This window comes from Triticum urartu, chromosome 3 (genome assembly GCF_003073215.2).
Source record: "Triticum urartu cultivar G1812 chromosome 3, Tu2.1, whole genome shotgun sequence".
Taxonomy (NCBI): domain Eukaryota; kingdom Viridiplantae; phylum Streptophyta; class Magnoliopsida; order Poales; family Poaceae; genus Triticum; species Triticum urartu.
The window spans coordinates 342100441-342117748 of record NC_053024.1 but is presented as its reverse complement, the minus strand read 5'-3'; the positions used below and the strand labels follow the sequence as shown (position 1 = coordinate 342117748).

Below are 17308 nucleotides of genomic sequence, written 5' to 3'. Positions count from 1 at the left end.
CGTCTTCCTCCGACCGGATGAGGTTGAAGTCGCCGCCCACTACAACCGGTAGCTGAGCGGCCGCCACCTTCCTCTGAAGCTCAGCGAGGAAAGCCTCAGAGCGGTGATGGTCGGCAGGACCATAGACCGCAATTATCTCCCATTTGAAGTTTAGGGCTCGCTCAAATACCTCCATGCTGACAAAGAACTCGCTGCGATCCATGCTACCTACCTCAAAGGTGGCATCCTTCACCCCAAGGAGGATGCCACCCGAGTGACCTGTGCTCCCACTAGAAGGGAGCCAGTGCCAAGCAAATAGGTTGGAGCTCAGATGCTCGAGCTCCAACAGGGAGAATTCCATCCGCATTGTTTCTTGGATGGCTACGATGTCAATTCGCTCGGTTCGCATGTATTCTATTAATTGGCGGCGTCGGCCATCTTGGCCGAAACTGCGGACGTTCCAGAAGAGGGTCCGCATCACGCATCCATCGGGGGGCTACTTGACCCCAAGACACGTGACGCGCTCTGAGCGCGGAGGGCTGCGGTGCGGGAACGGGTACGGCCCCGGATCACCACCGGATCTGCCACGGCAGGTGGTGGGATGTGCGGGGTAGCTCCAGAAGAAGCACCCGAAGCGGCCAGCAGATGGGCACGGGTCTCTGCAAGACGCCCGTCGAGGATCTCCCGCGCGCGAATCGCCTCAATCTGAACTAACAGGGGGGCGACTTTGCCCTGGAACACGATAGCCGAATCCGCGGCCACCTTCGCGAGGTGACCGAGCGGGGCGGACTCAAGAGCAGAAAACGAACACGTAGCAGTAGTAGCAGGGATGGACGGAGTACCTGGCTCAAGGTTCCGGGCAGCGGCCCGGAGCTTTGCCCGCTCGGGGATAGGCAGGGCTGGGCTACCCACCGGCCTGGGCCTCGATCCGGGCACTGCGACGGGAGGACGTCACCGGGGACGAGGTCGATCTGCCCCTCCGAGAGTAGGCCGTGGCTCGAGGCGGGAGTGGGGGAGTGGCCACCGGAGTGGTCACCACCGCCGACTCCCCACCTCGGGTGAGACCCAGGGAGCACGAAGGCGGAGCGGGCGGAGATGCAGGCCTGACAGAGACTAGGACCAGCGGTGTCGGAGTCGGGGTCGGGGTCCCATCGGAGCCAGGAGGGGGATCAGTCACCTCATGGTCCGACAAGTCCAGAGCGGTGCGAGGGGGCGCGGGTGGTGGTTCCCAGTCGCACCCTCCCATCTCGAGCAGAGCAGGAACCACAGGCGAGGACAGAACAGGTGGAGGAGGGTCGGACTCCTCCGGGAGGGTACCCAGTCCGTCGGGGCCAGAGAGGTGCGCGGGAGGGAGTGGGGTGTCCCGAATCCGAACGCACCCTTACGCCTCGGGCGGTGCTGGCGCCTCCGGAAGCAGCAGGACGGGAGGCGCCGAGCCGGGCCCGACCGAGAGCACAGTGGATAGGTCAGGAAGGTCACCGACTGGGGAGCGCGGGGACGAAGCAGGGAAGACCTTGAGGCTGGCGTCAGAGGCGTCGCTGCCATCAGCGGGAAGCAGTGGGCCGAGCAGTGGCGGCCGGTCCCTACGCCATCCCTGGTAGTCGAAGCGGGAGGGCGGCTCGCGGTGGGGACTGTCTTCATACTCCTCATCGTCCTCCTCGGAGCCGGAGTGGTGGCTGTGCCGGGGGCCACGATCGCTGCGATGGCTCCCACCACCGCCGTGGCCGCCCCCCAAGAGGCTGTCGTCGGGGATGCGGGGGCGGCCAATGTGGTTGGGAGGCTCGGGGGAGATCCGGAGGTCGAAGCCCTGGTCGTTGAAGAAGACCCGGATTGTGGCACGAAGCTTGGACGAGTGAAGGGATTTAACCTTGACCCGCACCTCCTCCTTACGGAGGGAGAGCTTGTCTACCACCACCACCTTGTCAGGATGTGGGACATGTTCCGAATGACCCGCTCCGAACGCGTGATGTCGGGAAGGCCGCCGATGAGGATCCATGCCGTGTCCAGGACGACCACAGCTAAGGGGTCCCGGACCGGCACCGAGATGTCCACCACGAGCTTGTTCAGCGCAAGGGTGATGTCGCCGCTGCGGGTGCCGTAGCCGTGGCTGATGGCGTCGGGGAACACCATCGAGAACTGGTTGCTAGCCAGTAGAGTGACCTGCCAGTCCTAGGAGCAGTGCTATAGGTGGTTCAGCTCCGCCTCGATCATTTCAGGGGATGCCACCCCGTCCTTCACAGAGACAATCGCAAGGAGCGAGGGCGAGAGCGGGAGGATGCTGGGACCTCGATGTGAAAGTAGCCGAGGCCCTCGATCCCGTGCCCGTACATCATCAGCTCCTCCGACACCGGCCGGTCGGGACAGAGGGCAGCCGGGTGGTCAGGGTCCAAGCACACGTAGCAGCACTGGGGGCGCGTGCACGCCACCTGGGAGTGCCCAACGATGCCGCAGTTGAAGCACTTGACGAGGTCGGTGGCTTGGTCATCAGGAAGCAAAGTGGACGAAGCGGGGGAGCCGACGGGTTGCGTGGAGGAGCTGCGGCCAAGGCTGGGCCGTTGACACGGCCGAGCCCACGCTTCTTGCGCTTGGGGCCTTGCTTGCCCTGGCCGGCACCGGTAGCGCCCGGCGGGAAACTCGGTTCGCCGCGGGGCGGCTGGTAGCGGCGCGAGTCAAAGTTGGTGGGCGGGGGGTGGGGGTGTGCCGGGGAGCGGGAGCGGCCACCGCGGGCCGGAGAGCGGTCGTCCTCCCGACGACGGAGGGGCGAGGGGGAGCGGCGGCGCTGTTATTGTCGGATTTCGGGTTTCGGCAAACCCTTAAGGTTCGAACTCTGGGGTGCGCACGAAGATCCTTTCCCTACCGACTCGCGCTTCTATGGCTCGCAAGAAATCTAGGCTGGAAAGAAGAACACACAAAGGACACGAGGTTTATACTGGTTCAGGCCACCGATGTGGTGTAATACCCTACTCCAGTGTGTGGTGTGGTGGATTGCCTCAGGGGCTGATGATGAACAATACAGGGGGAAGAACGGCCTCGCGAGAGGTGTTCTTGAGCTGGTGCAGTGTGTTCTACTTGGTCCGGATCTCTCTCTCTTTCTCTTCTCTCTTTCTTTCTCTTTCTTTCCCTCTTCTTTCTCTTCGGTGACTAGTCCTATTTATAGAGGTCCTGGTCCTCTTCCCAAATAATGAGCGGGAAGGGCGCCAATAATTGGCCATTTTGAAGGGGAACATCTAGTACAAGTTATCCTGACTAAAGGTGGTCTTCGGCTGCCAAAAGCACTGGTGATGACGCCGTCTTGGGCTCCACGGTGACCTCCGTCCTGCCGCTCTGCTGGTCTTGGTCTCGTTGCACCGGAATAGTAACCTTTGCCCGATGCCTTGGACCGTGCTTGTTCCCTTTGCACCGAAGGGGAAACAAGGACACTGCGCAGGCCGGCGCCCGCCTGGCACCCGCCTGATCTCGATCGTCATGGCTTGCGTCACGGGCTCCTCGCAAGGTGCCCCTGCCTTGATCTCTACGCCTTCTCGCGAGCCTGCCTGATGAGGCTGCTCCTGAGGAAGCCTTCTGTCGTCCGCCCCGCAAGGCTTGGCCCCTTGTGAGGGTCTTGAGCTTGAGCTGATGAAGCTGGGCCGCACTGGCCCCCCACTCGAGCCACGCCGCAGGCCGCAGGCAGGCAAGTCTGGGGACCCCCGTTCCCAGAACGCTGACAGTAGCCCTCGGGCCCAAGGCGTGCCCGGGTTTGGCTTAGCAGAGAAGCAAAGGGGCAAGCGCGAAGCGCCGCGGGCCCCAATAGCCTGCGGCCTTGGGCGCCGCGTGGCGATTGGTTGGACGCGGGCATCTGCGCTTCCCCACGACGCCTTGTTACGCGCCCGGCTAAGCGGACCTGTAGTTGCACACAGTTGTTCCCCTTTCCGCTGCTCGCTCGCCTCCTACCTTTCCTTCTTCTTCGAGCTCCAACCTCTGCCGCCAATCCGGCTCGAGCTCTTCCCTCTTTCCATCGCCATGGCGCCAACAAAGAAAGGAAAGGGGAAGAAGCCCGCGCCTTCGCCCCGCTCACCTCCGGTGACGGCCCCCGCCGTTGATCGGTCGATCATACTCAATCCAGAAGCCTTGAACAAGGTCCGCTCTGCCCTTGCCACTATCTTCAACGAGTGCGGCAGGACCACAGTCTGGCCTGCGTCCCATACCTCCCTTGATAGGATCGTCACGGAGGTCCGATTCTTCATCGATGCCCTGTGGGCGGGTCTGGTTCCCCCCTTTTCCACTTTCTTCAATGCGGTGCTCTCCCATTATCAGATCTGCATGATGCACCTCGGGCCTGAGTCCATTACCCTTCTGGCTGTCTTTGCTTTTGTTTGCGAGGCATTCCTCCTTCCGTTGCCCTGCTGCGCCACTTCTTTTCTTTGCGCTTGAGCGACCCCACTCAGTGCTCAGGGTGTGTGGGCTTCTTCGCCGTGCCAGAGACGGCCGCTTCAGGGATCGACTTCGGCCTTCCTCCTTCTGAGGCCAGGTTCAGAGAGCGGTGGCTGTATGTGGACGTCGGAGTGCCCAACCCTCTGCTCTCGCACTCGACCTCGCCTGCTGTTCTCCACTCGGGCTGGGACCATGAGATGCTCGCGAGCCCTCGGCTCGCCTTCGTCTGGTGCCGCTTCCAGATTTTGAGGGCGCTCAATGTGACTGCACCCAAGGTGGTGAAGGAGTTCCTCCAATGCCGCATTGCTCCTCTCCAGCGCCACTCTTATCGGATGTGAGACTTTGCGGGGCACAGAGACCGCATGCGACTTCAGGAGGAGGACTTGGCGCCTGAAGTGCTGCGGACGGTACTAAGGGTCTTGACTGGCGATCCTTCCCCAAGCAGCCTTCGGCGTGATGGTGCCCTTTTGTATCTTTGCTCTGGCAGGGCCGATTTTGTGAGGCAGATGCCCAGCTTCGACGGGGGCTGTGCCCGGCTGGCTTCACGGGGCCCCGCGAGAACCCAGCCGCGGGAGCTGAGGCGACTGATGTCGAGGCGCCGATGCCGCGAGAAGCCCTGAAGGCGGCGCCTCCCGAGGTCCGCCCTGGAGCGGCAGCTGGCGCGGAGTTGCGGCCCTCGGCTCTTGAGGCCGGGGCTCCCGAGGCCCCGGCCGTTCCTCGCGAAGCGACGCCTGATGGCGTCCCCCATGCCGGCTCCTTCGGCGCCGATCATCTTGACGCTTCTTCCACGCCCCAGGCTGACCCCTGCGTCGGGCGCTTAGGTCGGTTTCGTGTAGATTTCGAGGCCCTCCGCAAGCGGAAGGAGGCCTTGGGTGGCGACGACCGCCCTTGCCGCTTGTTGAAGCGCAGGAAGTACTTTGCCATGGACGAGTAAGTCCTCTTCTTTCTCTGCTCATTACTTTACTATCCCTGCGGCTGATTGTGGCCTTTCAGGCCCCGTCCTGCCAAATTTGCCGAGTCGGCCCGGGAGCCAGCCCCCAAAGCTTCGCCTTCTCCGCTGGCTCTGGGCGCGCCGAGCTCGAGCGGCACCCCCGCCGCTGGACCGATCGGTGGAGTGGTCCGTTCCACCGGGCACCTTGAGCCTACGCGCCCGCTGTCCTTTCTTCATGAATCCTCCTGGGGCACATCTGGCTTGCCCCGCGTTCGTTCTCTGATCATAGATGGTGAATGGTTGAAGTCTGCCTTCAGCTCCTCCTCCGTGGGTGGACCGACGCTAGGCTGGATTTCCAGAGGGGTCCATTCGGCGATGGCTAGGGCGCCAGCCCCCAGCCCCGCGCCGGGAGGGGGCATGCCGCCTCGGGGCCCTCCGCATACTTTGGTGGAAGAGGGTGATGCGGAAGACGTGCTCAGGCGTGCTCGGGAGCGTCGTGCCCTTCGCCAAGAGTTCCTTCAGGGGGCGGCGGATGCGGTGAGCCGGATCGGGGCAGAGCTTGCTGGCGAGGATGCGCGCCTTGAGGCCGAAGGTTTGCGCCTTGCTGAGGAGAGGCGCAAACTGAAGGTAGCCGTCGCCCTCGCGCGTCACCAACGTGATCTTGACAACGCGAAGGCTGAAGCGTCGCTGGTGGCTTCGCGGGAGGCCTGCTCCCAGGCCGTCGAGGAGGCTCGGGAAGCAGACCGTCGGCGCAGAGATGCGGAGGAGCACGCATCGGAGCTCCAAGCCTGGAGCAGCAAGTGGAACTGCGTCAGGCGGCCCTTGAGTCGCTTAAGGGGGCCTCCGTCGACCGGGCGGAGCTGCTGAAGCGCGAGGAGGCGCTAACGCTGGAGGCCGCCGAGCGCAATCTTGACCTTGAGCGGTTGGAGACGAGGGAGCACCTGGTGGCTCAGGCGGAGGATGACGTTGCTGCGCGCGAAGTCCGGGCCCAGGAAGAGGTCGACCGCCGCGTGGCGGAAGCTCGCTCGGCCTTCGAGCGCGAATACGAAGCGAGGTTGGGGCTGATCAGGGCCGAGGCTGAGGGTAGGACTGCGGCCCTCAGGGCCAGACTGGCTGAAGTGACGCGGCGTGCGGACTCATCCGCAGCAGCCCTTGGCATAGCGCAGGCGGAGCTAGCCTCTTCCCGGGCCAAGCTGCTTCTTCTCCAACAGAGGGTTGATGACGCCGAGGCCATCGCGCGGCGGAATGAGGACGAGATCCGTCAGCGGCGGGTTCTGGAACACGTGCATGCCCTCATGCTTCGAACGCTTAGGGAGAGGGCTAACACAGATTTGGGCAACATTTACGAGGCGGCCGCTAAGGAGCCTCATGAGGCCAGCTACGCCGGCAACCTCCAGTTTTTCACCGACGTGGTGACGCTTCTGAAGAACCGCTCCGAGAGGTCCCGTTGGCTTGTCCAAGAGAGGAGCCGAGCCTTGCTCGGGCGTGCCTTCTCCTGTGTCTTCAGCTATCTGCAGGGCAGGGACCCCCACTTCGACTTTGACGCTGCCATCGCACCCGTGCCCATAGCCGTCCGGGGTGACCTGGTGCAATGGGTGGAGGACAATGTGGACGCCCTCGTCAGGGCCTTTGCGTCTGACGATGACGGCGTGATCGTGGCCGCCAATGAAGGCGGCGTTGTGGACGAGCCTGGCGCTGTCGGAGGTGTTGGCGGTGGCGGCGACGATGTCAGCGACGCCAGTGATTCCTTCGGGGGTGCCCCAGAAGACGCGGTGAGTGATATGTCCGACTGACCGTATGTCGCTGCCGTTTACATGCATGAAGAAGGTTCGGGCTCGGCCCTGAAAAATGTAAGAGCATTTTGGGAGGGGAGGCCCCTCATGTAAAGGTTTGCGATCAGTACCCTGGTAAACATAAAGTTGCGTGTGAGCTTAGCTGCTAGCCCGGTGATGGGTCAGCTGACTTGTTTACCTTTCGACTCAGACGAGTCCCGAGCGGGCCTACGGGGGCCGTCGCGCCTCGAGTGTCTTCTGATTATCCTGTTGATCCTGCGATGAGAACCTCCGGAGAGGGTGTGGTGACAGCGGTCCCGTCTGTAGACGTGCCTGGCCCGGCCCGGCTCGTGAGGGGCTCGTGAGGGGGGGGGGCAGCCGACGCTAACTTTGGACGCAAAGCCGAAATCGAGATTGCTCGAACGAGACTAAACACCCCTTCCCCAAACACACGCAAGTCTCGAGTTCAAATCCAACTTAAATCCAAACCGAAGAAACTTGTCAACAAGGAAGAAGTGAAAAACAAAAGGCCGCGTTCGGCACCTAGTCTAGTCTTCGACGTCTTCTCACCAGCGCGGAGCTAAGTGCTGCCATTGGGCGTGGGCGGGAGCCCCCGAGGCCCGAGGGCGGCTCTCCGGAGACTCCGGGGCATGTACAGCCCCACTCATTATTACGTAAGAGTGTCACGGGCGGCGAGCTTCACAGGCACTGGGCCTTCTTCACAGGTACCGGCCTTGCTTCATATCGCCTGACGAGGGCCCCGCCTTGCACCTCACTCTACCGCCATTGACGGCGACCGGAGACCAAGGACGACGCCAATGGGGTAGAGCGGTCGCCAGCGGTTCCCCCGACGACCACGGGAGGCCCTGGGGCACCTCCCCGGCAGAGGGCCTACCTCCTGAGAGCGCCTGCTCCGACCGCCGCGGGGGCGAACCCGGATCTCGGCCCCTCTCCTGCAGCCCCCTGCGCCCTCCTCCTGAGGGATAGGAGGCTGCAGCATTGGGGCAGCCATCTGCTGCGGCGACTTGTATCTCCTGCGACCCATGGTTAGCATAAGCTTGCTCCTGAGGAATGAGTGGTACCCGATAGTTGCTGTCGCCGGTGCGGTTGTCGAGGCTCTCTTGGGGTTCCTGAAAGAGCTCAGCTTTTGGTGCCTCCTCGCCCCAGCCCGGCCCGAGGAATGAGCCATGATCTTCTTCCAGTGCGCACCCCTGATCCACCATGCGGGGCACATAAGCTTCTGGGGCCACCGCCTCGTGGGCCTCGCCGTAGCGCCCCGCATGCCACGCAGTCCGGCTTGGAGCGTCGTCTTGGGGTGATGGCGCGACGGTCCGCCGAAGCCGAAGGCCGCGGCGTGCACCCCTTCGTTGACCGGAGATGGGGCCGGCGCGACTTGTCGCCCGGTGTCGACGGAGGCGTTGGCGTTGAACAGGCCCTGGAGTCCGCTTGAAGTTGCGTGAGCACGTATAATGCCGCCATACGGCCCGCCTTGGATCTGGGGCGGCAGCTGGACGCAGAAAGGAGTTGCTCCTGAGGCGGCGGCGTCCAGGAGCTCGGCTACTCGCTCTAACAACACGTCGCGGCCGCCCTCCAGCAGCCGGCACCGTAGCAACTCTCGGGCCACCGTGAGCGCGGCCCTGGAGTTCGCCTGTTCCCGTCGAGTGTGCGGCGCTATGGCCGCGGCGTGGTTTGAGGCCCTTGTTGCGGCCCGCACCTACCGTGGTGTGAGGGCAGGCGGCGACTGGCTGCGTCGCCCGCGCCTCGCAGAGCCCTGCGGAGCGCGGGCTGCCTGAGGCGCAAGGTTGAGGTCGCCCTGAGTGGGCGACACGGCGTGGGCGGGCCACGCTGCCCAGCGGTCGGCGTTGGCAGCCGGGTCATTTGACATTTGAACGGCGAGGCGACAAAACGCGACACGGAGGAAGAAGGATTCTGGCGCCCCCCTACCTGGCACGCCAAATGTCGGATTTCGGGTTCCGGCAGACTCTTAAGGTTCGAACTTTGGGGTGCGCACGGATATCCTTCCCTACCGACTCGCGCTTCTATGGCTCGCAAGAAATCTAGGCTGGAAAGAAGAACACACAAAGGACACGGGGTTTATACTGGTCCGGGCCACTGATGTGGTGTAATACCCTACTCCAGTGTGTGGTGTGGTGGATTGTCTCAGGGGCTGATGATGAACAATATAGGGGGAAGAACGGCCTCACGAGAGGTGTTCTTGAGCTGGTGCAGTGTGTTCTACTTGGTCCGGATCTCTCTCTCTCTTTCTCTTCTCTCTTTCTTTCTCTTTCTTGCCCTCTTCTTTCTATTCGGGGGCTAGTCCTATTTATAGAGGCCCTGGTCCTCTTCCCAAATAATGAGCGGGAAGGGCGCCAACAATTGGCCATTTTGAAGAGGAACATCTAGTACAAGTTATTCTGACCAAAGGTGGTCTTCGGCTGCCAAAAGCACTGGTGATGACGCCGTCTTGGGCTCCACGGTGACCTCCGTCCTGCCGCTCTGCTGGTCTTGGTCTCGTTGCACCGGAATGGTAACCTTTGCCCAATGCCTTGGACTGTGCTTGTTCCCTTTGCACCGAAGGGGAAACAAGGACACTGCGCAGGCCAACGCCCGCCTGGCGCCCGCCTGATCTCGATCGTCATGGCTTGCGTCACGAGCTCCTCGCGAGGTGCCCCTGCCTTGATCTCTCCGCCTCCTCGCGAGCCTGCCTGATGAGGCTGGTCCTGAGGAAGCCTCCTATCGTCCGCCCCGCAAGGCTTGGCCCCTTGTGAGGGTCTTGAGCTTGAGCTGATGAAGCTGGGCCGCACTAGGCCCCCACTCGAGTCACGCCGCAGGCAGGCAAGTCTGGGGACCCCCGTTCCCAGAATGCCGACAGGTATCTTCAGTCAGCGGCCGACACGGGCTGGCGGGACCGTGAACGGTCCCGGCGGTCAGCCCGGGTCAGGGATCGACGAGCGGGGGAGCGGCGGACCGCAGGCGGAGGGGGACGGCGGTCGGAGCGGTGAGGGGACCGGCGGGTGTCGCGCGCGGTCAACTGGCGGCGGAGGTCAGCCTCGTGGCAGACCTCGTGACGGTCGGGGGATGGATGGGCGGGGCCACGGGAATCGTCCGCCCGACGCTTGGGGCGCGAGCCCTCGTCGCCCCATGCGCGCGGCATGGTGGGAGCCTTGAGCGAGGCTGGAAGGAGGCCGGGAGGGCCGGCGGCGGGCGCAGGGGGCGAGGGCGACGGCGGGTAGGGTTTCGGGGGTGGGAGCAGGGGGACGGGGCGGAATTGGGTGTCGGGGGAGGCCGGCAGGCAGCCAAATGGCCGAACCGACCGAGTGGGCCGTCTCCTGGGTGGGCACAGGGAACAGGCCCAGCCGCGAGGGAGTGGGGGCCTGCGAGGAGGAGCCCGGCCCAGGTCGTGACCGGCCCAGCCAGCGAGGCAGGAGGTTGGGCGCGAGGGTTTCCCTCGGCGCCGCCACCTCCGCCGCGGCCGGTGCCGGAGCCGAAGACAGGGCGGGCCTGGACCGTCGAGGGGTACGTAGGGCGAGAGCCGGGAGGACGACGAGCCGAATGCGGCAATGAAAGGCCGGAAGGGGGACACACGCCGGAGCATCGGGAAGCCCGCCGGCGGAGCGACCGGGCTGCGATGGGGGCAAGTGGCCGAGCTGGAGGGGGCAGACGCTGACGAGGAACGCCACAAGACGCGGGCGCCTCCCTGGTCGGACCGCCCCGCAACGCCCCACGCCGGAGCGCGGCAGCGGCGAGCGGACTGGGGTCCCAAGGAGGGCTTTTGTCGGGGCGGGGTCCAGGGGACAGCACCGGCAGGCCGGCGCGACCGCGAGAGGTCCGGGGGGCTGCCGCGTCGAGGCGACAGCGCACTCTCCCATTGAGTCACGGGAGGCTGGGCCGGTGGGTCGCGGCGCACCACCGGGAGGCCGGATGCCACATCTTCCTGCTCGGCCAGGTCCGCCCAACGGAGCACCGGGGCATGGCCGGAAGGCGAGGCGGGGGAGGCGGGGGCCAAGGGTAGCGGGAGCGAGACCGGGGTGGCGGCGGAACTGGGCGCCGGCAGCGAGGGCGCAGGGGGCGAGTCGCGGGAGCACATCTCTCCACCGACCATTTTTCAATACAAAACATCAAAGATTAGCCAAACCCTAGTGTTGCTAGGGCTGGGCAGAAGCTATGGGCTAGGTGCTGGAAAGAAAAGAATGTAGGAGAAAAAGTAACGTAAGGTTGTAAAAGGATCGATTGATTCTTCAATCGGCCATGTACCCACATATATAAGGGTATGCGTGGCCTTTGGCAAATTGGAGTAGGACTCCTGACGTGCTGTTTCCTTGGCATATAAGCCAAAAAGGCTTTTCCTAATCTTTAATTAATTCGTCTATATCTGTAAAAGCATCAGCCTGGGCCCAATACTAGTAGACTCTCCATATTAGCTCTGTTTTGGCAGAATAGCTGATTATGCAAAATCTTTTCCAACTTCAGTTTTCCAAACCAGACCTCTTTCCTTCTTTCTCTCCATGCGTGAGCTCTAACACACAATTCTGTTACGTCCAGCCTGCTGCATCTAGCCTCTGTACTTGCAATCATGTGTGCATTCTCAAACAATTAGCTTGACCACCAAAACTAAATAATCTGGGCGACCCCTCAAGCCAGATCCAAATTAGACTATCAACAAAATGCATATGACCAAATCACACAATAAAACATGATAAGTATAGATAGACAACTGCGCATATAAAACAACAAGAATTCAACCATCAATCACATGCTGAGATTTTCTATGTTGAATGTTACAAGACGAAGTAATTGTTCCAAGCTAAAAGAAAGTAACACATCCAAGTTTAAGTTACACAACAAACAAAATAATCCATAGAAAATAAGAGGGCACCTTCTGAAAGTAAGTTCTCATGACAAATATGTAGAAGTACAACATGACCTAAGGCATGAGTACAGGAGCCGGTTGGATGAGTCTTCGAAGGGGCGGGCACAAGGGATTGCTGAGCAAGTTAGCTCCACTTCAGTCGAAAATGCCAAACGGAGACCGAGCTCCATGGAGGCCTTTATTTGAAAACTTCAAAATTCAAACTTTTCAGTTTCAAAAAATTCTGAAAATAAATACACATATACTTAGATACATAATGTATATGTGTGCAAATTTTTAGGTCGAAATACAATAAAATGTGAGCTACACAAAAAAGACAAATATGAGCCTTTTTAGCATATGTACTGTTCATCTTTAAAGTCCATGATTTTGTTTTTTTTGTGCAGCTCGCAATTCAAGGTATTTCATCCTGAATTTTTTCACACATACACATTACATCCTTGCATACATGTGTAATTTTTTTCAGATTTTTTTAAACTGAAATTTATGAATTTTGAATTTTTCAAAATAAAGGGCTCCATGGAGCTCGGTCTCCAAAATGCCCTATTCCACTTCAGTATCCTATATGAAATTATACAAATAGTTCCACAAACCTAGATAGACGGATATGGGCGGATATTGCTCATCATCTATCCTATTTGTGGAGTCATAATCGGACATGATGTGATGAAGCTTCGGCCTGTGGCCGCGCGCACGAAGAGGGAGGGATTGAGGCAACTAGGAAGCACCAAGATCAGTGTTTATTTTTTTGCTTCTAGTGCAATTTTTAGAAGTCCTTCTCACATGCTCATCAAAAAGCAATGTGTGTGTCTTTGGGCGTGTGCTTTTAGGGGCCAAGAAGTTCCAAAGGCTGAAGCACAAGACCAAAAAACAAGGTCTCAGATCGCTATGCCAAAATCCGTATACAACTACATAATTTTGAAGCGCAGTACACAGATTCACAAATAGATAGTATGCTCAAGGTAGCAAATGTGGTACAGAAATATTCCAGAATAGTTGTTATGCAACCAATTGCAAATTAGAGGAAATAATATAGTATGGTCAGAGCCAAATAGTATTTCTGAATAGATTAAAGAAGCTATTATCTTTGTTCAACTAGAAAGATAGAAAAAAAATCCATTGCACAGCTGTGTGCCCTTTAATATTTGTCGATAAGATTCAGCACCCTTTTTATGATGTCAAAGCACAATAGAGTTAGGTATGTGAATCTATACAACTTTGTTCCTTTACAAAGTCTACAAGATTGTTGCATCTCTTTTGTTCCTACTAGAGGATGGGGCGCCACCTGGTGGCGCCACCTGAGGCAGGCTTGTGCGCACTTATCTTGTGTCGGCACAATCTCCTGTCATGTGTCCTAGTCTCACTTATGTACATTAATATGTGTGTATGCTATAACATTAGGATTTATTATTAGCGCATCGATCAAACATACAAATACTACTATATTATTTGAGTAGAACTAACTATATTATTTGAGTTAGAACCATCATAGGCATATGTAGGACTCACCCATGGATCATAAATGGGTGAGATGATGCATTACAATTAATCCAAAAGCAAAGACAAGCTAACAAGAAGTGTTTCAGTTGGCTGAAGAAAGGGACCCCATGAGGCCATGACTTGGATCTGTCAGAAGCCCGATGTACGAAGCACATGAGACGACCAACAGCAGTGCGATCCAGATACTCACGTCTGGAATTATTTTGTAGCATTGCCACTGAACCCCTTACGCTTTTATTCACATAAATCCGAATGAAGTTGCATCAAGAAAATTTCAGAAATGAGTAGCAACAACAACAGATTAAGAAAAAAAACATGCATGTTACATAAAGTAATATTTCCCTGCAGCCTAATGGTACGAACAAATGAAAGTCGTTGGATTTGGCAGTGTAGCTAAAAGATAGAAAATGCAAATTGACTATAATGTCACTGCTAAAGAAGCATAAATAGCAATCAATGTATAATGAAAAAACAGAACAGAAGGAATTATTTTCAGAAAGTACATATCATCCACATACTTTTTTTTGCTACATCAGTTGGTGAAGGTGTTCTTGCATATGTCAAAAATAGTAATACCATGAAACTTGGAACAGGCACAACACAAAAAATGCCATGAAACTTGGAAGATCATAGAAGGAAATATAACCATGATTAAGGGTTGGACCTCTATTCTGGATTGCTCTTAAAACCTTTGCATGATAATATGCTATTTAGAAAAGGTTGCCTAGATTTTAACAGGAAAATGGCACTGCTAAAATGCCAAAATAAAATGGGATAACCAGCTAGTGCCAAGTCATAAATAACCGGTCTTTCCTAATTTTATCAAGTAAACTGCAAATCTAGCATGAAGAGAACTGGCTGTTTAAAGGTGTACAACTAATAGTCCTCAGATCAAGCACACCATTTTTCATCGATGAATACGGAATTGGAACCCGATTACTCAAAGCAGAATACTCGTTGAGATAAAATGTGTTCCATGCAAAAAAGAAAATCATCCAAGAACATATAGAAATATTACCTGGTGTGTGTACAGCTTCACATAGATTAGTGGGTTCATCTTGTTGTAATGCTTGACAGCACAATGGACATTCTCAGGTACATACTCCAAAACCAACTTCACAAAGAGGTCATCCTTTTCAGTTGTATAAAATAAACAATGATTCAGAGCTACGAGATAATTATATTTTAAAATGTGGAAAGAAAAATCTTCAACTTATCTGGCGAGCTGCTTAAGAGTAGATTACCTTAATTCTGATGGTGTATGTCGGAGCACTTGATCGTGCAATTCAAGTAGCCAGATGGTTTCAAGAAAACGTCTACCGTGGCACGTTTGCTCTCTATGTACATTATCAAGAAATGATACATTAGTTATCGGCATGAAGCACACATCAGGTGATGAACATTCTCCAATTCATAAATGCATAAACTTGCCAGACCATGAGTTTACATGCAGTTCAGTTTATAGTAAGTTAGTAAGGCTGCCTTCAGAGACCCATGGGCTATACCCTCGCCATAAGCCCTTGGAAGAAGCAGGGAGTTGGCCTGCAGCAAGCAGATCCTGGCCATTAAATGCAGCTCAGACAGCGCCTCCTGCAATCAAAAATTTGATCCATGTTAGAGCTGAAGACAGAAGTAAATATTGGTCAAAGCTTGACATGGGCAAGCAAGTACCTCGACCTTGTCCTCTTGAATACTCCATACAAGCTGCACACTGTGCCTGAACTCACTACCTGCACATTTTACATGATAAATGAAAGGAGAAAATATACAGAATTGCCGAGGATCAAAACCAAAACAGCAAAAAACCAAAAATGGCAGCGATCACTCACCCTCTTCAACCAATCCGAGCAAAATTGGCAGGTACACTTCCAACACCTGCATGATATTACCAGTGCTAGATCCTGCAGAAAGCGTGACAGAAAAAGCAAACCCAGTGTCAGTTCAGAGGCCAACATCTTGCACGTAGCACCATCTAACATTCAGTCAAAAACCACCCAAGAATCCAGACGCTGTACACACCTTGCCATGTGGCGGTCTTTTGCCTTGGCTTATTTTGGGCTGGTTTGTTTGTGGCTTACTTTGACCTGTGTACATGAACATCGTTGTCTTAGCAGCCAAATTTTTGCGTGGGCTGCGTTAATGCGGACCAGGCGACTCTAGAAAACGTGGATTAGGAGACTGATGTAGCAAAATTAGATTTGGGTTTAACTGACTACACCATATGCCTCTGCCCGCCTGCTAAGCTTGGCTTCTTCCCATGATAAAACAAAAATAGTAACACAACACAATTTTAACTATCACTATCTAATTATCTGGGCAGATCATTTCACCAACAAAGAATCACTCAATCCATCTAGTTTGTGACAAAATATAGGTATTTTTCAAGTTAAGCAGCAAGACTGGTCTCGAAGCAAAACATGTATCATCACATTTTGGCTTTGTTCGCGTTTTGGTTCAAGTCATCACATCTTGATGCAGTGAAAACCTATGTAAAATTGGCTAGTGCTGCTTCTAGCAAATCACTGGAACATGAGCATCTTAATTTGTGCATAGCGCTTCACCCAGTTTGACAGGCATGACGCCTGGCATGTCTAAAACTCTCTCCAATGCACCAAATAAAAATTCAAGAAGAGTAGAGCTCCTGATCACTCACACACAAGTCCACGCCCATGGGCGTCTGAACTCTGGAGTCCCAGAAGGAAAACAACGACGTCGCCTCTGGCTGATGATGTCAATAGCTCGTCGTCGTAGTCATCGAGGGAGCAACGGTCGATCCAGATATAGGAGGAGCCGGGCTTGATCTGGATGTCGTCGGTGTCGCGGCTCCCGTCGAACTCACCATGATGGCCGCCTTGGTCGATGTGGGTGACGCGAGGTTCCAGATCCCCCATGTACTGTTCTCCAGCCGTGTGTTCCTCTCCTGCGGACTCCACATTGCATTTGCCTGCGACGCATCCAACATATCGATAAATAAATCTGAAGCAAACCAGAGAAATCTAAAAGTATGGGATTTGTGCGTCTGTGTAGACCACGTACCTGGAGCCATGTCATTTAGAGGTTGGTCTTGTCGTATCCAGTGATGACCTCCTCGACGAAGTAGACGTCCGGGGAGAAGTGGCCACGCTCGCGCAGAAGGGCGCCTCTCCTGCTGGCAGCGTCATGCTCCGCCTCCTGCCGATAGCCGTGAACGGGGAGGACCAGATCGTGGTGCTGCTGGGAGGCGGAGATGCAACACGGGGCGAAGCTGAAGCAGCGTTGTGGGTGTACCATATCTGAGCCTGCATCGGATCTGGACCAGCTGCTCGATCTAGTGCGAGGAGGAGGCCACCGGTGATGGGGAGAGCGTGAGGGGAGGGGAGAAGGGGTGGGGGCGCCGGTGGTGGCGGTGGCTGTTGGGAATGGCGCTGGTGAGTGGTGGGTGGCAGCGGCAGACGAGGGAGAAGGAGAGGAATCACGGGATGGGGAATGGGCCGGCGGCGGCGGCAACGGTGGTCGCGGTAACCCTAGCCGCCACTCCTAGAGGGAGGAGAAAACGAGAGAGGCGAATGAGGAGACGAGGACAGGAATAGGATCGATGGTTCGATGCATTTTCACCTCCTTTGTCTATTCCTATTCGACACAGTAAAAAATCCAGGTGGCATAGCCCATCGGCCGCTCTTTACACATACCTTATTGTTATGGATTTTTATCTCATATGTAAAGTTATATGCTACACTCTAATGAGACAACAATTTTATGGTCTTTCAGGTATTATTTAACATGTGACTTGGATCAGTCTTATTTCATACTATCAGTTTACGGGCTACAGAATGAAGCAGTAAGATCTCTCATATCACTTCTGAATAA

At 56.3% G+C, this 17308-nt stretch overlaps 1 protein-coding gene across 8 annotated transcripts in view; it reads left to right on the top strand.

Annotated features, from left to right (window-relative positions):
* The window catches only part of LOC125543954 (tetratricopeptide repeat protein 5-like), a 45112-nt gene that overhangs the window by 25841 nt on the left and 1963 nt on the right, over positions 1-17308 (top strand). For all 8 annotated transcript variants that reach the window (XR_007299158.1, XR_007299159.1, XM_048707467.1 and 5 more), the window contains one exon: positions 17210-17279. Coding sequence is in view for 5 of the 8 variants with exons in the window: in XM_048707467.1 (XP_048563424.1) it covers positions 17210-17279 (70 nt within the window). In the remaining 3 variants the exon portion in view is untranslated. Of the gene's footprint in view, positions 1-17209; positions 17280-17308 lie in introns of those variants that run through there.